The sequence below is a fragment of the Mytilus californianus genome, unplaced genomic scaffold, assembly GCF_021869535.1.
Source record: "Mytilus californianus isolate M0D057914Y unplaced genomic scaffold, xbMytCali1.0.p SCAF_9, whole genome shotgun sequence".
Taxonomy (NCBI): Eukaryota; Metazoa; Mollusca; class Bivalvia; order Mytilida; family Mytilidae; genus Mytilus; species Mytilus californianus.
The window spans coordinates 57331904-57357107 of NW_026262745.1; the positions used below are offsets into that span (position 1 = coordinate 57331904).

Here is a 25204-nt window from a genome sequence, read left to right on the forward strand (position 1 = left end):
TAACGAATTCCTTTACTACTATTAAATAACTTATCATTAACTTTTGTAATAAAACATATGAAAATAGTGGAATTTACTATTTTTGGATTGTAAAGAATTCTTTGGGTGTTTTAGATAAATTACGTGCTTTTGGTGATCCTTTTTATTCAGTTGAGAGTTTTGACTTTTCCACTCTTTACACTACACTTCCACACAATCTTATCAAACACAAGTTTTCGTTATCAGTAAATTAAAACCACACTAAATATTATTATTATACACATATGCACATTCATGGTACTACAATATGTCGATACCTATAATTTGGCATTGTACAAGGTCATGTTTTCCTCTGCCTGTTAATGAAGTTTTTACACCAAATCCATTTGATGTTGGATGCGTACTTATTGATATTTAAGTCTAAGATACATGATGTTTTATTAGTTGTTATTAGCTTTGAACTAGCTGTCAGTTACTGCGAGTACGTTCAGATCTTTACTTAGTGTCTTTTGTTGTTGTGGGATGTATAGATATGGCATCATTGTGTATGTACATGTCGGGGCTTTTTACAGCCGACTATACGGTATGGGTTTTTCTCATTGTTGAAGGCCGTTCTGATGTCTATAATTGCTTACAGTCACTTCATTTGAACTTTGATGGAAAGTTGTTTCATTGGCAATCATACCACATCTCCTTATTTTTATATTAACGGTATGAATGGTATAACAATTACTTGAGGAACAAAACTTAACAAGAGAGGTTATAATACAGCTTTCTTAAAATGCACAATAATTTAGGTACAGTTACCAAAGGGTCGATCTTTGGACTCTTGCTTTTTATAATCTTAATTAACAAATTCGTGAAAAATTTTATTTAATGTGCAGACATTTGTAGCGATTCAGATATGCGGTTCATGCAGCATTCATGATATAACCTGTGATAAACACCGATTATCATGAACTGATCGATTGCTTAAACAGTGTCTAATGTCTTTAAATCCTATTAAATCAGAAAAGCAATCATAGAAAAATAAGGCCATGTGGTATGATTGCTAATGAAATTACTATCAATTGGTGTCCAAATCATGTTGATTATTTTTAGTTGTAACTTCAACATTCTACTAGTCTGTAACTAAGGTAGCTGTCATTTTGTATTCAGAAATATTTTGAGATGTGATGTCTTCAAAAGTAAAGAAAAATGTCACATGTATTACCCGAAAAACTGTTTTTGGTCACAATTTTACCAGTATATCATTCTGGAGCGAACGTATAGTCTAAAAATGTTTGGTTGATACATCTGATGCTGTGAGTGTACTTACAACAATTTTGGGGCCCTTTATAGCTTGCTGTTCGGTGTGAGCCAATGCTCCGTGTTGAAGGTCGTACTTTGACCTATAATGGTTTACTTTTACAAATTGTGACTTGGATAGAGAGTTGTCTCATTGACACTTATACCACATCTTCTTATATCTATTTACAACTTCAATTTCTTGGGATACCAAAGAAGAGAATAAAGTCTTGCAAACTTTTATGAGACAATTATAAGCCAAAACAATATTTAAGTGGAAAATTTTGGTTAAGTTACATTCGATTGTAAATAACCGTAACCGTATTGCATTTTAAGCATGGCTTAGTAAAACTTTTTTAGTAAAAAAAAAACGAAGTAGAATTTCTGTCATAAATATAATGATGATGGGGGTTATTAACGACTTGACTGGCTATAAAGCCCTCGCATGGTCGGCTCGTGCCCGGAGGCGATTGTTATGCATTAAATATTTTCTGTCGCATTTGGTCAGGAACAGGTGGAAGGCGCCATTTTGGTAGGCGGCCATATTGGTTTACGTGAGCTGTTTTGGTTTTGTTTTTTACTATTTTTGATGTTTCTTTGCAGTCTGGACTCCACTGCTTTCAGGGCCAGGGTGATCAGCTGGGCAGCCCGCTAACCACGACGATGTGTTGCTGGTAGATGAATCATTGATTCAGTAGTAGATGACTGCAAATTGCACTAAAACTATGATACACATAGCCCTCGGACGTCTGGGCAGCAGGTGACACTCACCCATCCACAATGGGTTTCAGAGTGTCGCTGACGCGGGTTTACTGTAAGGGAGCCTCATAAACTAGTTTGTCTTTGAACCATCTGAGCAGCGTAACATGTTGAAGCTAACGGATAATCAGGAGCTGATCCAGCACGTCCTTTCAGCTGTAAGGACTGAGACGTGACTGTGATCTGAATGGTGCATACATATCAGTTTACATTGCTCCGCTATTGAGGTACACCCAATTTGCGACTGTCAAACTTAAGATTTCTTTCGTAGGCCATGATTAAAATATTGTACAGTTCTCTTCTAATTTTTCATACATATTGTAGGCCAAGCTTTGAAGTACAACAAGTTATCTTTCAAGTGAATTTTGGTCCTGCGTATACCGAATAGACACATGACTGGTTTATATGAGTGGCCGTTCTTGTCATTGGCGATATGAACATACCGTATGAATTTTTCAACGCGTTGGTTTTTACTTTCAACGCGTTTGTTTTTACTTTCAAAGCCTTAGTTTTACTTTCAACGCGTTGGTTGTCACTTTCAAGGCGTTGGTTTTCACTTTCAACTCGTTGATTCGTAATTCATACGGTATGAAAAACCAACGCGTATGGTTTCAATTCCATTCCGTAAGTTTTTCATTTCATATCGTAAGTTTTCCACTTATGTCTACCAATCAAAATCTTTCTAACAGAGTACAATCTAACTGTTCGGACGGACTCCAGATTGTTGATAACTTTGGCGGGAAAATATATTCTCCGTTGGTGAAGATACTAACTGACTTGCTACATGGCTACAAGTAGGGGAGACCGGGAGCGATTTTTAGATCGATTCAAGGAAATGGTGAATTACTGCAGCCGGATTAGCACTTCAGATACAATGGACGATGATACATCAGAAAATGGTCGAGGAAGGTACACATGTTCTATAAAAATATTCAATTGAAACTCGTCTGACCAACTAGACAAGCCCCTTTGATACAAGGTACAACACCACATCAATAAAATAATATCAACATTAAACATGGACGTGTATAAATATAAATAAAAGACATATTGTTTGACGTAAATTTTGATTATCAAAAATCTTTTACCGGACCTTACCCAGACAAGGAATCATCGTCATATTTATACTTTACCGCCAATCTCAAGAAAAATCCGGAGGCTGTCCGAATAGTTAGAGGGATACACTAATGACGACAGGATATTTGTAGAAAATACTCTGTAACAAATATTTTGATTGGTTGACAAAAGTGCAAAACTTACGGTTTGGAATGAAAAACTTACGGTATGGAATTGAAAACCACCGCGTTGGTTTTTCATACCGTATAAATTACGAATCAACGCGTTGAAAGTAATAACCAACGCGTTGAAAGTGAAAACCAACGCGTTGAAAGTGAAAACCAACGCGTTGAAAGTGAAACCAACGCGTTGAAGTAAAAACCAACGCATTGGAAGAAAAAACCAACGCATTGAAAGTAAAAACCAACGCGTTGAAAGTAAAAACCAACGTGTTGAAAAATTCATACAGTATGTTCATACCGCCAATGACACGAACGGCCATTTATAGGTTTATTTCAGGGAGGCCGAAATTAAGAAGGAAATTCCTATGCAGTTACATACATTTTGTTGTTTGTTGTTTTTGTTTGCCTTACACATGTGACTTTGTGTGTGAACCGAACGAAAACAAAATGGCGAAACATGAATGGGCAAAGGGATCAGCTGTGCAGATTAAAACTGCTAAGGAATTGTAAAGTTTACACCTACAAGCAGCTCTATCAGTTAAAGTATCCTCTTAAACACTAATGACCAGCTAAGTTGGTGTGTTGACGTCGTTTGCTGTAAATTCCACTGACGTCGATTGTCTATCAGCATCGAAACATTCCATGCTATTTAGTATCATATTTATCACATATCACTCAACTTCAAACCTTCCAGTACATCTGTTTCTATGTTAAAATTTAGTATTAATGGTCCCAATAGATCCAGGTCATTAAGATCTGACATGTCAAAATCGTCACCTGTATTCATTGTTTTTATTATGCACAAGATTCATACGCCCGGAATTTTGTGAAGCGATTCCGACTGGTATATTGTACATTTGATGCTTGACCAAAGCTAATGAGAAACCTTGTTACACAAGGATTGTATTATAATTGCCTTTTCCCTTTATATATCTCAAATACTTTTCGTTCAAACATATGTTTTGTAAATGAAACTGTAAAGTTAAGATTGTGGAAACTAAATATTGTAAAATTGCTAATTAAACACAATTCAAAACAGTATAAGTTGATCAGTACATTGTTTGTATGTATATTTTATAAACAAGCTTAACAATATGTCAAGAATTGTGAATTTAAAAGTACATTGTTATAATTATATTTAGATAGAAATAAAACACCGTTGACACCGAATCTCAAATTAATTCAACCACACACCGAAAACCGACGATTGCACACAACATTTGAGCTGTTGTAACACCATTTTAATCGCGTTCACTTGGGTGATCATGAGTAAAAAAAGTATGGTGATTTTGAAAGTAAAGATGTTTAATATACAATAAGATGATGTAGGGTTATTACCAATCATACACCTATCCAACAGAGTCCACATGAAGCGATTTGAGCAGCAGTAGGTCAACATACGGCTGCAACAATGAGACAAACCCATACTGTATAATCAGCTATCAAGGGCCTGACATGACACAATGCAAAACCATTCAAATGAAAAGACCAGCAGCTTGATGTATGTACAAAAAATCAACGATAAACAAACTCCAACAAACGAAAACTACTGATTACAGACTCCTGACTTGAGACAGGAACATATAGAATGCGGCGGGATTAAACATGTTTGTAAGCGTTCAGTCCTCCAGTCTTAAGCTTGGGACAGTGGTGAACAGCAGAACATGAGAAAAAAATGTAAAGATCAGTTGGAAATGACTCATCAGATCGGCAAGATGCAAAGATTATGGTAACAAAGAGATAATAGACACATAGCACTGATTTTCACATGTACGAGTACTCGCAGTTACTAAAAGCTACTTCAAAGCCAATAGTTACATCTAATTAATAATTCATGTTCTACCAGACTATGTACTCATTCACATTCCACATTCTCATACATATTCAACCGGTGAAGTGTAAGGACGACATAAATGTAGATAGGACCAATTTGCATAAATGTTTAGCAATATAATAGTACAGTACATTTTAATTGATCAGTGCGGGATGTACAAATTTGCAGCCACGTCCGGTCAGAATTGGGACGTTAAATCCGATGCCTCGTGTAAAGAGAGTACCACGCTCTTTGCACGTTAAGTACCATTGCAACAACTCTTTGAGGGGTCCGTAGGTGACCTGTTGCAAGGCTAAATTTCTGTCCCTATCCGATATACCCTCATTTCCCGTGGATGTTTAAATATTTCCTACCTTAAACCCGTACGTCCCTCTTACAGAACCTACCTATTGTATTTATTGTTAATTTGTTCTCGTCCTGAATATGCATGAAATATTTGCCACTGGACGTAAAGCAACCAACAATCAACAATCAATCAACATTTAAAGATCTTACTACGGTGTTAAATTGATATATCTTATAGAATTAGTTGATTCAAAGGATAAATGAGTTTAGATGAATAGTATCTAAATTAACTTATGGGGTTGTAGAAACAACATTACCGTTAAACAGGTACAGCCAAAATTCAAAACCTTATCTTTGTATTTATTAAAGAATTTAATAAAAATTCAGTAATGTTTAGTAACTGACCTAATAGTATACCAGTTTTACATACATTACGTTCTTTGAAATCTAAAAAGCCACTACAGACACGATCAAAGCGAAATATTCACACCATAAGAAGGGCTCGTCCAAAAAAGGAAATTATCAATAAGGGACGAAATATTCTCGTGTAAAACTGAAATATATGATGTAGAAAGGGACTATTGTTGTTGTTAATATCATATTTATCTAAAGTAAATTCCTCTAAGTATATCTCCGCAATATGATCAGAAAATTCTTCATTATCTACAGCAAACATCTAATCAAAGTAACAATAATTCTTATTAAATATATCAATTAAATGGTATTTAGACGGATCTGTACTGAGGATCTCTACTGAGTTTAGACATACGCTGTTATTCATAACAATACAGGAACAAGTCTGTTCTGTGTTGGCATGGATTATCATTGATATAGTCATAATTGTTTATGAACTGTTTACAAAACTTTGAATTTTCGAAATACTAAGGATTGTCTATACTAGGAATAGATTACCCAGCCCTATTTGGCAATCCTTTCAGAATTTTGGGTTCTCAATTCTCTTCAGCTTCGTACCTTATTTGGTCTTTTGAACTTTTTTATTCGAGCGTCACTGATGAGTCTGTTGTAGACGAAACGCGCGTCTGGCATACAAAATCTTAAGCCTAGTGTTTATGATGAGTTGATATTCAATTGGTGCCCAAAGGAATACCAACGATAAACGTTTTTGCCCACACATACATAAATGATGTCTAGGAGAAAAGGAGGAGGTATAATAAGAGCAATTATATGGCCCTGAAATTGCAAATTTGTTTTAATTAATCAAGCCTTACAAGACAATGTTATTATATTAATAAATGAACAGGTTAATATAATACAGACACTTTAGCGCAGAAATGTCACTTGTGATGTCACTTTCATATCATAAACAGGTTAACATTGACATACTGGATAAGCTTAAATGACAATTCTATGTGAACAACAGCCTCAGCAAAAAGATATTTTACACACATTATCATATGTGTAAATTACATCTTGTAGCATAATATATTTTTATTGTAAAGTTGCTCCTTACACATCTAGATTTTTAAGACAATATATCAAAACTGGCCTATTTTTGGTAGTTTATGTAGTTTTGCACTCAATAACAAAACATTTGAAACCGAAATGCAAATATGCAAGAAATATATAGATAAATACTGATGTCTGACAGACTAATTTCTTACAAACAACTAAATGATATTATTATATAAATTCATGATACTTTTTTTTCATTACAGAAGAAGGCTTTAAATTATTTGCAGCACAAAATCTGCAACCAGATTTTCAAAGAACCATTTAATTACATAAGAAAACTTATGGTTGAGAAGATTGTAAGGAAGGGTGGTGTAGAGTGTCGAAATATTATGAATGTTAACCAAATTGAAAAGACCATCAAACATACGCAATTTAATTAAAACATGCAAAGGTTTTGTTTTACACTGTAAAATAATTTAACTATGTTCATTTGCCTTATAACTAAAATTAATAAAACGCTCTTTCGTTTGAGTAAGAGAACTAGATAAGTAGAAAATCACTTAATAGAATCCGCGATGAACAATATTTGACGTGTGTTTTGTGTAGGCAGTGTATCTAATACATGATGCACGAGTTCACCAGCAAGTCGTAGTTAGGGAAGGGATGTAGAACTTGTTTTAAGTAATACTATAACAATGACGTAGATTGATTGATTTTTGATTGCTTAACGTTCGAAGTAAAATAAATTTAGCATTTTCATGCCAAAAACAAATTTACAATTAATTCAATAACCAGGTTCTGTAACAATTGGTAGATCGTGGAGGGTGGGAATTGTAATAACATGCACCAGTGGAATGCGTTGGATTGAGCCGAATTTTGAATTGCAACAGCCCACCTTTGTAAACCTTAAACTTCTTCCAATGTACACAGAATTTGGCAATATCAATATGTACACATCGAAGTTAATGTCCGTTCTCTTTTTGACCGCACAAAGATGACTCTTTATACATCTAGCATTTCCAAACCATCGCCAGAAAACCTACGTTATCGAAAGAACAAATGTACTACAATTGCGACATGATTTGCATAGTCTGATTCTTTTGATATACTTTTCCTGATGAAGATAAATCCAGAAGAGCATGAATGAGATTTATAAAGTGTTGTTTTCCTTTTTTCATGACGAAATAGCTGTTAAAAAGAATAACTTGTGTGAAAGGTGATTATCAAAGACATTTCGAGAGTGTATGGTATATGGAACAAGCTGGTAAACTGCAACGGAATAAAATTGGGATATTAGGAAATAAATTTCGTCAGAGAAATTTAAAATAAAGAGTTTTTTCAATCATTTCAAATGGGAGTAAGGACGACATACAAAACAATCGACAGAAACAGAAAAATACATTGAGGTCTGAAAACTGTGTGACACCATCCGGCTTAATGCATGGTTCTTCTAATGTAACTCTTTCTTTACTTGTACGTTTTTGATGAATATAAATCTGGAAGACACAACAAATGTATGTGTGTTTTTTACAGCATTGGTTCAAAGCACCTGCGAGTTGACTACTCGGTATCAATGGTATCATCGGCTCAGCATGCTCAGTAGACTAAATCTACAAAATATTCAGGAAACAAGGTTCCAAATCCCACAGGCAAATTTGTCTTTAGATGGATTAGGATATCTTTTAAATCCCTTTTGATCTTAATTTTCTTCACAAATTCTAGTACTTATACAGTCTTAGAATTAATTTGAGTGATCCAGATTAGCCTTAATCCAGAAACATATTTCGGACACACCAAATATAAAGCTTTTTTTTTATTCTTTGTAATTCGACCATATCAATAACTACATGTTTTATCATGACATGAAAAAGTATTTTTTAAATCAAGACAGATAAGATCGCCTATTTTTTAAGATACTGTGTATTCAATTATTATTGTAGTTACCAATTTTCGTGGATGGAGGAAAAGCGCATTTTTGGCAATATTTGTTTTCTAGCTATTGACAAAGTTTACATATTAGCCTTTAAAAAATGTTTACTTCGTTGAAAATTTGAATACATGGTTCACCGAAAATTAGTGTCCAACAAATAATGATGAATTCAAAGCATATACTTATCGCTTACATTTAAGAGTGATAAATACATGAATCATGTCTCGATAAAGATGTAATACTAGTAGTTGAATTTGTTTCTGTTCGAATGTAACATGTTTTTGTCTTATCTGTCGCATATTAAAAGATAATGTTCACAGTATCTTTGTTAACTTTATGGAAATGTCAAATTAACGATCAAATGTAAAAGTTGTTTGTGCTACAATATATGAAAACATTGCTCAATATTGTATTTCAAAATCATCAAATTGTTTCAAACCAATTTGTTGTTCTTATTATACTTTCACATTCATTTTATGTTATTGAATTGTAAAGCGTTGTGAAAAATGCAAGACATTCTAACAAGCAATTTGCACATTTTTATACGATAAGATCATAGTTTCCCATTAAAAGGGTATTGATAAATATCTATTGAATGTGTTTGCTAGATATGACTAAGAGAGGGCTTTATAGAATTAGCCATTGCTGGAGCAATATCTGTTGCTCATCTCAAACACTTGCAATTCTTCACGTTTTTTTGTTTGGTTGTATTCCTGCTGTAAATTATTTGTAAAGTTGATGTTCTTATGTGATTGTTGATTTCTAAAACCTATTTGGTGTCCTGTAACGTTTTGAAAAAAATAAACAAATCAAATCATTTGCTTAAAATATTTGAATTCGATTGCAATGTCAATACGGATATTGAATGAACAATTTGTTTTGAATGAACAAAACATACAACTATGTTGCAAGGAAATCAAGAACGAATCTCTGAAAAAAAAACAACTATTTTTTCCAACTGAAAGTCCAATTGAGTACACAGAGAACAATAAATGATCAAATGGTGTTCACAATTCACAAAAAAGTTTTTTTTTGTATCTTGACTACACGTATGACATATGTCAATTGGAAACAGAAAAACAAGCCTTTCGTGATCTATAAAGCTTAAAATATAATGTGTTACTAAGACTATGGTAAATTTGTAGATCTCTTTTAGTCATAATTATGCTCAACTTTACTGAGTATTCCGCTACAAATACATGTCATGCATGTGTGCAATAGTTAATCGAGAAAAATGCAAATAATGGATACAAGGCATTAAGTGACAAACACATTGGAGAGTACTACCACAACAATCAGCTTATACCTGAATGTTTGCTTATAATATATGTAAGTTATTGGAAAATGTATAATTTATTTGTTTGGGTTTTAGAAACAGGACGAAAAGCGTGAGAGCCAAGTTTTTCTCCTGTTTCGTAGCGAGTACAAATGAATTCTATATTTCCGATAATGGACATTTATCTTGTAATTCACACCGGCACTTCAAGGTTTAGTTGTTTAAATCCAATTAGTTGTCTCTGATTTTTCAAGGAAATCGACATAGTTTAATAAACGCGGACTGCGAGGAGAACCCAAAATGAACTGTTGTCCACAAAGAAATATTCACATAACCGTTTGCTCAACATGGAAGAGGGGTAACATGATATTGTATCTGTAAAGGTACAAATAAATATAAAATTCATTTGTGTACATGTTATTTGTACAATAGTTGACTGATTACAGGATAAAACAACTATTTTACACTACAATTATATATACAGCAATATCCTCCATGTGTGTAATTCATTATATAAAAATAAATTGTTAATGTTAACAAGAAAGTCTATGATGATAATCTACAATTTAAACAGAAAAGTTGAGTGATAACATACCATGAATATTCTATATACATGACATACACTTTAATGAGAAATCCGTACTGTAGTTCACCATTTAGTGTGAATGTACAAGAATAATGGATTAGAAACATCTTGTCGGTAGTTAATGTAACAAACCATGATATACGGTGATGAATCTGGTTGATGAGTACGTGTTTCTAGAATCACCTTCATCAAGTACGCTATTGGAAAAAAAGTATGGAAAGCCAAACATATATTAGTTCTGACATTATATATACAGACCAAAAAGGTATATTTCGTGTTAAAACCAAATCCCTAATCATACTGACAAAAAGTTAATATTGTTAGATTTTTTCCCTATCGAAGGATTCAAGGGTATTTTTATTTTTTGCCTGTAACCAGGGTATTAGCTATAGTATCAATTCAATCTAAATTCAAGTAGTTTATACACGTCGGCATGATTTACCAAAAAAATCAACCATTTCAGTTAAGTTGTTTTTTCTTGCAAGGGATTCAAGAGTATCGCCATTTTTATCAATAACTCCAGTGTCAGCTCCGTTTTCTAATAAAACCCGCACTATATCAACATTTCCACTCAAACATGCCGAAACTATTGGAGTCTTTCCATAAATATCTTTATGATTCACGTCTACATTATGTTGTAGCAAACATTTCACGATTTCTTGATGCCCATGAAAACAAGCCATCATAAGACTTGACACTTTATCTTTCGTCGAAGAGTTTAAATCAGCTCCTCCCTCAATAAGAACATTGACAATTTCAGCGTTATCATTAATAGAGTTTGCATATGCTAAAAGAGCTGTCCAGTTATTTTTATCTGCTTTATTAACATCGGCTCTCATTTCTACTAGGAAACGAATTACATCAATAAATCCACCCATGCAGGCGAACATTAAGGCAGTCGTCCCATTATGGTCTACAGCGTCTTTTGTAGCATTTCTCTTAATAAGAACTTGGGCTATTTTTAAATAGCCGCATTTACTTGCAAGCATGAGCGGTGTCATCTGTTGTCTATCCACGATATCAACTTCACTTCCTTCTGATATAAGTAGCAAAACATTATTATACTGACCGGATTTACACATTTCATGTAAGGGTGTCGTCCTTTTATTTCCGGGTAAGTTGACTAGTGCTCCGTTGTTGATCAAACATTTAACAAGTTTGTTATCATCATTTTGTAAGGCTACAATAAGTGGTGTCATATCATTATCATCACAAAAATTAACGATTGCTCCTTTCGACAAAAGATGTTCTACAACATCAAATTTATCATTTCTTAATTCGCATGCGTGTATCAAAGGAGTCATGCCATGATTGTCAGATTTAGTAACAATATTTTCAATCGTGCTTCTCCTAAAGAAGTGTTTATGTCCCAAAGTCTTTGCGTCGGCTTCGTCATTAGTTAGAATTTTAACAATATCTTTTCGCTGCTCCTGTATAGCAATAAGTAATGCTGTTTTCCCGTCTGCAGATGAGCAACTAACATCTACACCTGCATTTAAAAGAGCCAAAACTGTTTGAATCTTTTGCGTTTCCAACTGAATTGAATGCATCAAACATGTATACCCTAACACATCAACTTTTGTTACATCAGCTCCTTTTAAAATTAGTAAATCGAGTATTCGTTTTCTTCCTTTCCTTGCAGCTATCATCAAAGGAAATTGTCCTTCAGAATTTGACTTGTTAATTTCAGCTCTATTTTTCAAGAGTAAGGAAACCATTGCTTCGTTTCCTTTTTCGCACGCTTCAATCAATGGCGTATTACCGTGCATATCTGTACAATTCACGTCAGCAATATTTCCGCCACCACGATATGAAATAAGTACATCGACTATTCGCATTCTTCCTTTCCTTATAGCTATTATCAGAGGAAACTGCCCTTCCGAATTTGCCTTGTTAATATCTGCTCCATTTTCCAAGAGAAAGGAAATTATTGCTTTGTTTTCATTTTCGCATGCTTCAATCAGTGGCGTATTACCATGCATGTCTGTACAATTTACTTCAGCTTTATTTTTTACAAGGTAAAACATTAATCTGAGAATTCCATATTTACATGCAATATGTAAGGGTGTGCAGCCGTCTGATATAGGTTTATTGATGTTGATTTGCTTGCTAAGTAGTAACTTCACAAAGTTCAGGTTTCCTGTTTTGCATGCGACTTCGAGATATTCGTTATTCTCAGGATTTAAATCTTCGTTGCAATCTAAAAATAACTTGACAAGATTAACATATCCGTTACGCATTGCCATTGACGAACAAGTTTCATTTTTAATTTTGCATTTTGAGTGAGAGATTTGTTTAACAACAACTGGGCCTTGCTTTTTCAAAAAATCTGCCAACTTTTTTCGATATAAAACTATACTCATTTGACGGACTGAAAATACTTCGAAGATATTTCTGCTCAATAATTGTTCTGTTATTCGTTGAAAATAGAGATCTTCATTTTCTTCATCTACCTGTATACTAAATCTTGCATAACCTGCAATATTCTTAAATGCTTTGAGGCTGCAGTGTTGTGTTATAATTTCCGAATCGGCATAACTTATAAACACTTTCTGTAATTTGTCTCCAAAATATACAGCTAGAACTTCATAAAGAGCAGTGTGTTTAATTAAAAATAAACCATTATCTTTAAAAATAAAGTCATCCATTAAAAAGTATAAATTGTCCAAAAATTGCCTTCGTGAAATATCAATATCTAATGTATAACAAACATTGATACTAAGTTCAGTGAACAAAGAGTTGTCATCACTAGTCAAAACAGCTTCATCAATACTTCCTGTTTTGAGTATACATATAAACAAACTATAAAATGCCGAAATATTTGATTTGCGGAGTTGTTCTACCTTACTATCAACATCTTCTGATGAATTAATAAAACAGTCAAATGTACCACGCAAAGGTAAAGATACTTCACATTGTATCATGGGTAATGAAACTTTATCAAATACATTTTGTTTGATGATAGAAGGTAGTACATGTTTTGAATTTATTGGGACGTCTTTTGCAACCGTATAAAGATTGTTAGTCAATATGGTAGGTATAGTTAATTCAAATGCGTTATCAGTAAATAACGTGCAATGTTGTACAATATTAGTAATGAACACTGCAGAGGAGCATGTCATTAATAGTTTTACACTATCATCTTGAAGAAGTTCTTCTATATGTTTCATACGTCGTTCCCATGTAAGAAATCGTACATGGGAAAATACAAATCTACCGCAGATGTCGTCAATCACAAACGTACGTTTCCCCGTTTGATATTTTTGGTTAAATATGTCAGAAGGCTTAAGGCAGTGTATAGGTTTATATCCTTCATGATTTTGTAAGTACAAGGCAATGTAATGAATCGAAGCTGTTTTACCACACCCTGGTGGTCCCCACAACACAACGGTATTTATGGTAGCCACATTTGCTTTGATCTCTCTAATGACAGGCGTTTCTACAAATGATTTTGTTCTAATTTCCCATTCTGTTCTCTCCATTGATTGAGTATTAGATCCTGAAAAGTTATATTTTCACAGTTTAAACCAATCCTTATATAATGATCACAATATGATTCGTGAATATTGATCACAGGAAATTTGTCAATTTGAAAATATGATCAAATTGATATAATTGGTGATATCAGCAACAATAAGAGCACAAATTTCAAGGTAGTATAATGCAAATATTCCTAGTAGGTAAGGGACTCTCATTGTTTTTGTTTTTTTTTAATTTTATTCAAAATTATTTGCTATAACATTGACAGTCTATATGAGTTTATTTTAGGAACAGTGAGAACTCTCAGCGAATAGATGAAACCTGTTTCTAATGTGATTTTATTATAGCAGGTCTTGTCCCATTATATGCACTTATCAATTGACAATTCTGAATAAATCCAGAACTGGGTTAATATTCAAAATGTATTAAAATGTAATCTGTAATCAAAAAATCTTTGTGATTGTGCATAACCATTTTTGCGGAGTTGAAGAATAGAGGACCATAACTAATGATGTTTTCCTTCGGGAAGCCACACCGAAAAGGGCGTTTCGGGGTATGCAAAATTGCGGTAAAATGAGTCAGATTTCGTACAGCAAAAGTTTAACCACACATGTGAAATTGTGTCTGTTTCAATACGAATCGTCTTGCATATAAAACTTCACGATATGAACAAAGTCCTTAAAGGAAATGCAAACGAGTTTTTAATCTTGATCCAACTGAAACTCAGATTGTGACAACTTAAAACTGCACCAAAGAGTCAGTTGTGTATCTATCAAAACAGGTTTGTATTGATTGTTTACTTAAATTTGTTTAATATAGAATAAGAAACAGTCGTTAATATTATACTTTAAATATCACCTGCATTATGTACTTTGACAGTAGGTCCTTGAAAAACGTTAAAATGAAAAACATTAATATTTTGAATCAAAAGTATTTTCCCAAAAAAATGCTTTGAATTAAATTTAGAAGTCATTATAAAAATGGTTATCTTAAACTTTCAACTATTGAAACACAGGTAATTATCCGACACCTGATTTGTACAACCATTTTGCATAACAATTAAGTATAACAAGCAAGTGTCATTGAAAAATTACTAAACTGAGAAAAACAAATTTACCTCGTGTATGAGATTACAGAGGAACATTTACATGATTTTTGTTTTAGTTCAGTTTCCTTGATATCATTTATAAAATCTGGCCTTGTTATAAAATAGATATACATTATTTTCTGATGTATTTTAATTCTTATTTTTTTAGCTTAAATGATCAAATTGGTGTAAATCAAAAATTCAAAATCGTAAACCAGTACAATGCAGAGTTATCGAATGGAACCAAGACTAAAACAGTCGCCAATGCAAGATTGGGTGCAACCCAATGTATTTGTTTGTTCTTATTCGTAACTTTCATTCTCAGCAACGAGACAGTATGGGTGCTTTTCGAATATAACAGACACTAATTAATGTTTGAAAGAATCTTTAAATGATCCATTTGAATGAAAACACACGTTCCGTCACATTTTCGTAAGAACCACCTCATCGAAGTGATTAGTTAATTCGATCACTTTTAGGATCTGTAAGAAACCTACTCATTTTTTACCTATTATTAAAAAAACGAGTTGAGGTATGTTCAACATGACAAATCGTGCAACTTCTATCTTCTGTAAATTAACTGTGCATAAAATGTTAAAATCATTTGAAACAATGAAATATTTTTTCCACAGGGAATACAAGATTCGGCCAAATTTGAACAATGTTTTGGTAGGATTTGTTTTGTTCTGTCTTTTAGTGAAGTCTTTTTAAGACCATGGTTTGTCTTCTGTCGTTACGTTTTGTGCAATATATGATGAATTTTATAATATTCGTTACATAGCTGAGAATTGATAAGTTGTAGTTGTACTTGTAAAGGCATGCCTCCAATGAAATTCAATGACGTATCACCCATCGGCGGAAGTACTTGAATAAAATGTGTGCAAGTGTAATTAAAAAAAAATGTAATTCTTAATAAACATATGTTTATTCAACTTCAATAATTGAGACGAGTATGCGATAATTTAAATGCCATTCAAAAATGTATATTAAGGGAACATACGTAGTTTTATTCTTTGTAAATGTTGTACGTGAACGCAGTCTGTTGATGAACAGAAAAAAACAATAAGGGACAAGAAGACCATTTATTTCAAAAGACTGTCACGAACAATATTATGAGAAAAACGGAAAAAAGAGAAGAAGAACAACCATGCTGAACCACAAATCTTCATGGTTCGTGTGGTTTACTTCATAATTGTATATTTCACCTGCAGATCATAATAATAAATCTGAATTACACATGTCCATGTTTAACGATTGATTGCTGAATATTTTTCTAAATGATAATGAATGACTTTTTTAAACTCTTTAAATCTTGAAGTCAATTATTAATTTGTAATAGTAAGATGTTGGTTGTTCGGAATCAGACCTGGTCAAAGAAAAGACCATCTAATTTGACTGTAATATTTATACTAACTGAATTAGACCGTGCACATACGTTATGTCAGTTTCAGTCGTTTTTCTCATTAACTCTGTTAAAGCAGTTATTTTGTCATAGACACAAACCTGTTAATTAAGTCCGTATAGTGTTAAAATAAAACTAACCAATCTTTTCTAATGTTTCATTCTTTTTTTCTCTCTTTCCAATTGCCATTTGTGCTCTGGTTATTATCTGGACCTCGGTCATGTTTTCTTTAACATATTTTAACGAAACTGTGCTATGCGGGTCAATCGAGCTTTCTTCTACAAAATATCACATAGCTTATGATTTTGGAAAAAAAGTATTATACATTTTGATAGAAAATCAAAACGTATAACATTTCAAACAAGTTCTTGAACGAAAACCCTCCCCCCATGGAATTTCATCGATTCAGTCATTTTTCTTAAATTGCAGTAATTCATGTAATTGAAACGGTTTTAAGATATATTTACAACAACAATTGAAACAAAGATAGAGGAACAGTGTTCCAATGTCCCCAACCAATAGCATTTGATATATACCAAATCTGAAATTTAAAAAAAAAAAAAAAAAACACACACCTTGTTGTGTTACGCATCGCCCTACTCGTAAAGGAAAGTTTCGGGAAATAGAAGGTTGGTGTTGACAGATTATGAAAGCACTCAAAGATTACAACTCAACGGTGCCAACCTTTTGACTAATGCAACTTTTATAATATCTATTTATGAGGGGTTTAACTTCTGTTAAAATATTTTTAATCGGCCTGATTATAAAATTCGCCCAATGCCTTGCTGATCTAAATCTTTAATATAAATAATATACAAAAGTATACGTGAGAGTGGTAACAATGCAACATTTCATATAATCTACATTTCATAGGGACTTAGTTCCTTCAAAAAGATGGTCGAAGCTGATTCTCGAACTTGTTGTAGACATTGCAGGTATACATTTTCAAAATATATTTCATAAAACAACCTTAGAAATATAGGCCTAAGAGATTATAATGGAATTTTCCATTTTATTCCTATTTTGAAGGACATAATTCCTTGAATTACTTCTTGAATATAATGTTTTGTCAAACAATTAAGTACTCTGTCAGTTACTTAAAGTAATGTCAATGTACTCAATCGTGCCATTTATCATATCACAATGATATCTGCTGATCTATTTCCACGTAGACTACAAAACGTGATGTTGTACAAAACTGTACATCGTGCATGTTTTGTACAACATGCAGACTTTATTTGTATACAGACTTTGGAGGATAACAAAGGTTTCAGAAGTTCCTTTTGGTAGTGGTGCAGAAGACATTTTCATTATCTAAGACAATTGGTTTCAGCTGGTTGTTTATAAAATAGAACACAAAGAACAAATAATGTAATATACATGCTAGGATTTTATGAATTTGGCAAAGCGATTGTACAATCTATGCAAGTTTCTGACATAACAATCAATGCTTTCGTTCAATTTCAGATTAGTCTTTGCTTTTCTATGTTGTGTTCATGTACTGTTGTTTGTCTGTTGGGTTGTTTTTTTTTTCTAGCCATGGTGTTGCCAGTTTATTTTCGACTGAGTCCGAATGTAACTTCTGTATCTGTCGCCCTTTTTTCACTAAAATATTAATAATTAAAGAAAAGAAACACTTTTAATGAGATGTTTATGGTCCGGGGACACAGTTATTGTCATTTGATTTTCTTTGTCTACATAGTCCCTAGTGTGGACTGTGCATAACTTGCAATTTTTTTCATACACCTTTCAAAAGTATTTCGTTATATTTTATGCATGAATATTAAGAAGGGGGATGCAATTACATGTGAAAAAAATGGGGCATGAATTTTTAGGTGAAGTAATGATTTTGTCCAGTTTAAAAAGGTCTAAAATTAGTATGTGTTAAGCTGTCAAACTGAACTATAGACCCAATGAAATTCAAATTGTCCATATTTTGAGTTATAGCTGTTAGCCTTTTCTATAATGTTGACATAATTTGTCCCATGGGTAGTACACTACACTGTAAAAATCTTTTTGAATAGAACAGGCACGTTTTATTGAATGTGTGTTTTTGCCTACAAAAAATGCACTACGAAATAACTGTATTCTTGGGCCATATATGTTGAAAACTACTGTTCTTGATATTTCTGATGTTATCGACTAATTTGAATTATATGATTTGATTGAAATCTTTTACTTAAGTTATTACGTTTGAATGACATGCTCTAGATCGAACGATTTTGTTAGTATTATGTTTATTTATAACAATGTACTTACCTCTTGTTGATTTCGCCTGCAACTGTACAGTGCCAACGTCGTTGACACATTGATCAACCTCTTGATACCAACATATTTGTCCTGGAAACACTATAATTGAAGTTGTCGTATTAGCTAATACCAGGCAAATTTCCACTGTATGCATATTGATATTATTCAATCATACAAACAGCAGCCGTTGTAGATGTGATATTCTGTCATGGAAGCTCTTGTTCAACATTCATCGATACACATTGTATCATTAAGATCCCTACTTTAAAGTTGTATTTGTGAAGATAATTTATTAGCACCATTTGATATTAGTTTTAACCTGAATACTACAAGTACAAACATATATGGTCTAATTAGATTTTAGGCAATATTTTGAAAATAAAGCATGAAACAAATTCACACAGTCACATACTACATACAAGCAATTTGCATTTTTTATATCCAAATTAGAGTCTGTCGTTACTGTTTTGGATGTAAGGATGGGTCAGTATCGAACGGTTATTTTATAGTATATATTCATAAATAAGTTTGATTAGTATCGACTTAAATAGCAGACTTTGATAACATGTTAAGGAACATCTAATACATAACGAATATGTAGTGCACGTAAAGGTAGCACCCTCATAGAATACAATGTTGATTTCTCATCAACCAGAGACAATATGACCTGGATGTAAGGAAATAAAGGTCATCGTACAGCTTCAACAATGAACAAAACCCATGTTGTATAGTGAGCACTATAGAAAATCTATTTCAAAGGGGCATAGCTCCTGTAAAAATTGTTAATCGGTCTGATTATTGAACACATCCAAGGCTTGGCTGATCTCAGCCTCTGTTTTAATTACTCTACCGTTGTACAATTTGAAATATTATACAAGCTTAGATCGGTCATTGCTGTTTATTGGGAATGTATTTCCAAACATCTTAACTGTCGTCACCTCTGGAATTTTAAAGTTGTGGAAGCTCATATCGCAAATTATTACTATTTTTATTTTAGGTATGTCGTTGCGCCGTGTTTGGAAATTTTAGAATTGTACTAGCGTCTCTGTTCTGGTAAAACTGTCTTTTTGTATAGAATTCAAGATTGCTATAGTTTTATAATCAGAATAGGTTAATAAGATTCATTTTACATCATGATCATACTGATGAAAGATATCTGTTATCCGAAATATTTATAGTTACATTTGTTCATTTTATTGCTATTTTTTAGTGATGTTGTACCCTTTTAGACTGGTTATACAATGTATATTATATGTTGTAGTGTATTGTATCATAATTATATGATCCATCGCCCCGTAAGATTTATCGTTGGCTATTATTCAGTCATTTTATATATTTATATATAATACATCTCTTTAATATAGATGTAAAATAAAGGAGTTTTGAAGACCACAAGTTCCATGTCTCATTTCTCTTCCAACAAAATTATTAATTTTAACTTGCTGTTTGATGATTTATGATTAGAAATATATACAAGTCTAAATTGAAAACAACGTTCAAACCTATAATGGCGTTGGATAACAACCGCAATTTTTATACGTGTGCATTCAAAACAAATTTCTTGTAGAGGGGTCTACATACAGCACACACAACATTTTCCAAAAGACAAAAAAGTGAAAAAGTATATTTCAACAAAACGCATTTGACTAGCAGGTCGAACAACGGATGTTCTTAAACCCTGCCAACTGCCATGGCGATTGCCAAATAAACGGATATATATATACAGTGAACAAAAGAATTGAAATAAGTATCAAGTAATCTATATAAAAAATTACATTGAATATATGCACATAATTAGTGTGTATTATACAATTGATAGAAGTGAGAGCAAGGATTTTAACAAATTATAATCATTTCTAATCATAAATCATCAAACAGCAAGTTAAAATTAATAATTTTGTAGGAAGAGAAATGAAACATGGAACTTGTGGTCTTCAAAACTCCTTTATTTTACATCTATATTAAAGAGATGTTTTTTTATTGTGTTCAAAAACAAATATTTCAAGCATATATATATATATATATATAATAACAATAATTGTAGTAAATATCAGGAGTGTTCACATGCAAAGTGCACGGCACTCTCCACTGATACAATGGTCATTCAGGTAGTAGAGGTATTAACATTTAATGTATCCAATCATTACTAACTTGAAATGAATGGATTCGTACTCCTCTTCCATATCATAATGGTTGACCAATCAGCAAGGATCTTACTACTTTATGGAAGTCAAAGTAACAGACTTTCAAATTTCTTTACCTCTGCTACCCTTAATCCAGTGTACCTATAAAGAAGAAATCTTTGTAAAGAAGCGTTCTCCTATACAGGTAATACTGGAGATCAGGAGTCTTAAGGCCCACTATTTTAAAGAACTCATTTCTATTCGCTACTTATGAAAAGGCAAATCTGTTGGAGTGGAAACCCATTTTTCCTTTAAAACCACTCCATGCACATTTGAGGTTGCATTTTCAGCAACCTTAAATGTGCCATATTTTTTCAGCGGGTTTAATTTTCATCTTTTCAAACAAAGCTGGTTTCGGTATATAAAATAATCATTACACTGAATCATTGTGTTTCAAAGGCCACATATATTACTTTATGATCTGTCGAAAAGGAATCAAGAACATCTGTTTCAAAATTTACCTTACTATCAAAATTTAGGAAAATTAAGTCCAACAATGTGCCATGAGATGTAGTAGCTTTAGACACAATTTGTGAACAGCAAAATGTATCTCTCATGAACTTTAAAAAAGAAGTGTTTCCAGTGTTTAAATCAAAACTAAAGTCTCCCATTAGAGGTTTCTCAACATCTTACGAACGAACGAAATTTGCCCTAACTTGACGTAACTTGCCGAAACGAGAAAAGAGGGAGCATTAATTTATTTGAAAATAATTTAATTTTGAATGTAACGCGTCTTCTGATTGGCTGACAGTGTTTTATCTATCAGCTCATATAGACATAATTTTGTCATGTGACCGTGACGTCATCAACGTTTTTTCATGATTTCTCCGGCTTGAAATGGAATTTAGAATTAAATTATAAAGAATGACTGTAACATGTTTTTTTCTGTCTATACGAAGTAACATACACAATGTGGTGCACACTTTAAAATAACTCGCTACGCGGGTTATTCAGTGTGCACCACATGTTTTATCTTATTTCTTCATGGACAGAAAAAATATTACAGTCATTCCTTAAATATTGGATTATCGGCTATGCTCTTCTTCCCTTTGAAATGTCTTTTATATAAACAATATATACATGCTGGATTTTTAAAGACCATTTTGAGTCGTAGACATATTAAATATATTGACTTGATATATATAATACATGATATACAATTTACGGTTCAATCAACACAGTTGAAAATCTAATTGATCAATAAACTTTGGCGAAGAATATAAAATATTTAGACCAAGGAGAGCAATCTTTGATAAACATGACAACATCATTTCGAATTTTTTAGTACATATATGTGAAAAAGGGTAAATATAGAACTTTGGAATGGAAGGGGATAGGAATCTATATGAATCTTATCAAGGATCAAATCAATAGTAGAAGGTCTTTCGCAAACAGGAGTTAACAAAAATCTAGGCGTGAACGCCTTAGTTTTTAATTTGAAGAAAAAACATCCTGGGATCCGGGGTCATTTCGTTGCCCGAACTCTAAAATCCAAATGATCACGTCTTCACCTTAAACATGTTAAATGATTATTACTGATTTATATCCTAGCTAAACTGGTAAACTTAAGAAGCTAACTTAACGGAAACATTGAAATAAATATTTGAAAAAAAAAAAAAAAAAAAGTTATTAAAAACTTTAAAAAGATGTTCTGTAATTTATTTAGTTTTTTTTTGTTTGTTTTGTTTTCATGGCCGTTCTTATTCTTGTTGTGTATGTTTTATTATCGTACACATTTTAGTATATATATAATTAATTTTGTTTTCTTGTTTTCGTGGAGTTTTTATGGTTTGCTGTTTATATTTTCTTCTGTTTATATTTTTCTCATTTGTCTTTTTACTTTGGGAATAGAATTTGTTTTTAAATGTGCCTTTAAAGATATGTAACTATCAGTTTTGATGGTGCTGTAGCACTCATACTTTCAACAAGATCGAGTGCACCTTTATATTTCTGTAACTTGTTCCCCATAAATAATTTTCTTTTGAATAAATAAATAGCGTTGTAAACGACATATTTATTTAAGATACTCTCGAACACGAAAATGACGCTCATGCATAACAGGAAGTCGGACCAATTGGACCTGACCCACTATAAGACTTTCCTGTTGGATGCTTTATTCTAGAAGACAGCATTTACCCAAACACTCCTCTTTTATTCGTTCCATAAAAATACATTGTATATATAATTAAAAGTATGTTTGGATATAATAAATGATCAATACTAAACTTGTGTCATCTGAATCACTTTTCAATCCTTTATCAAGCGCTAATCTCGTCGAGAAATGCATGGAATACTTGCCAACAACCAATCAATCAAATGCAAACCAGACGCGCCGATTGTTTGTAACAACAACATTACAAAACAATACTTATTTTAAATTGGTAAGGGAGATAAATCGAACGCATATACGATATGTAAACAAACGAAACTCAACTTAAGAATACGTAACATTCAACAACAGGAAATGAATTAGTACACTGATGTTTAACCACAAAAATAAAATGCAAGGTTGCAAAAAGACTATGAATTTGTTAACTGTTCTCTTTAATCACACTGCAATATTGGTAAAAATGTATCGTGGATTTTAGTATTACAAAATTACTGCTCCTTAACAATACGTTCGTAGAGTTTCGTCCGTTCGTAAGATGTTGAGAAACCTCTATTATGATAATTTTTGGATGTCTTAAATACACATCAGGAAGAAGGTCTGCAAGGAAAATATATTCAGTTGTTGCAATTTGCAGTTTGGTGCTTTGTAAACAAAGACAACATGAAAAATACCTTTGCTAGATGATAATATGTCTGCTATTACAAACTCTAAAGTTGGAGTTGAGTAAGTGAATGTATTGTGAAGAATACAATCAGTTCGATAATATAAAACCAATCCATGAGGTGGTCTTGTATTAAATTTTTTTGCTTTTAGTCTAAGCGAACTGGTGGTTCAAAACCAGGTACATAAAAATCATCATTTTCATCTGTTGAAATAAGTCTCGATTCAGCAATACCAATAACATCAGCATCCAAGATGTTAGAATCTGATTTTAGATCATTACAATAAGCATGCAATGACCTTGAGTTGTTGAAAACTACTTTAAAATAGTTACTTGATAAGTTATACAATGGCCTAAGGAACAACTGTAGAGTTGCATCTGTCCTTAGCCTGTGTAATTCTTGTCGAAAACACACTGCTACAGCTATTGCTTCTTGATTGAGATTTAATATCTGTTATCCAGTTAAAGATGTTACTCTGCTTACTGCAACATAGTGAATATGTGGTATTTTCCCTTAACGTTTTGATTTCAGACAAACAACAACTTCGTGTAATGTATCTCCTTGCGATTTATGAATTGTTTTTCCGGCTGCTGGACGAAGAGGAAACTGAATTCTTTTAAAGGTCTTATATTTAAACGTAAATGATCTTTTAATGTCAAACATTGGAGTCCATGTTTTATCAACATCTTTTCCATACAAGTGTGAATATTTTCTTCTATTGTTAGCGCTAATTCTGGTATCCTCAAACTTAAGCCATATGATACTTGGTCTTAAAGATTTAGTTTTGCAGTCAATCAATTTAAGTCCATAAGTTGAACCATTTGTGAGACCATCAGTGATTTCAATATTAGCTGTAAGATCATATTTCATCTCAATTGCTAATACTACTTCTTTTGCATGATTGGCTGTATCAGACTGTTTTTCTGGTAAAGAAAAAGTTCTGTATGTTGGATCATTGACTGAAACAGTTCTGGTATTTAAAACTGCAAAATCATTTTCAGTCAGCTGATTTTGTCTCAACCTATTTAATAATTGAGCAAATTCTAAATCATCGTTTTGTCTCACTATTTCAGTACGTTCATGAAAAAGAAATAATACTTTCCAGTAATTAGGTGCTAATGCTGTTAATCCTTTGCTAAGCATTGAAAATCCAACTGTCAAATACAGGTTGGAGTTCGAAAAAGTCACCAATAGCTATGATACTAACGCCACCAAATGAACAGTTGCTACCCTTGATTTTTTTTCAACCTCGTCTCAAGCAAAGAGAACATTTTGTTACCAACCATTGCAATTTCATCAATCAAAATCAGAGACAAATTTCTGTATTTCATTCGGAGTGTATTGAGGACATCACACGACAGTGACTGGTCAAGTCCTTTATTTGGTTGTATCTGGAAAGCATTGTGAATGGTCAGACCATTTATATTGATAGCTGCCTTCCAG

General features: G+C 32.7%; 1 protein-coding gene across 2 annotated transcripts in view; it reads right to left on the reverse strand.

The window, feature by feature from the left end:
- Positions 1–10402: 10402 nt before the first annotated feature.
- The window catches only part of LOC127715008 (ankyrin repeat domain-containing protein 50-like), a 109025-nt gene continuing 94223 nt past the window's right edge, over positions 10403–25204 (reverse strand). Inside the window, exons 1-4 of one of the 2 annotated variants that reach the window (XM_052221035.1) lie at positions 20958–21082; positions 18816–18905; positions 16697–16834; positions 10403–14086 (exon numbers count right to left, since the gene is read on the reverse strand). In XM_052221035.1, coding sequence (XP_052076995.1) covers positions 11007–14086; positions 16697–16834; positions 18816–18905; positions 20958–20994 — 3345 coding nt within the window. In that variant the 5' untranslated portion in view covers positions 20995–21082 and the 3' untranslated portion in view covers positions 10403–11006. Of the gene's footprint in view, positions 14087–16696; positions 16835–18815; positions 18906–20957; positions 21083–25204 lie in introns of those variants that run through there. The other variant, XM_052221034.1, reaches the window with a different exon arrangement.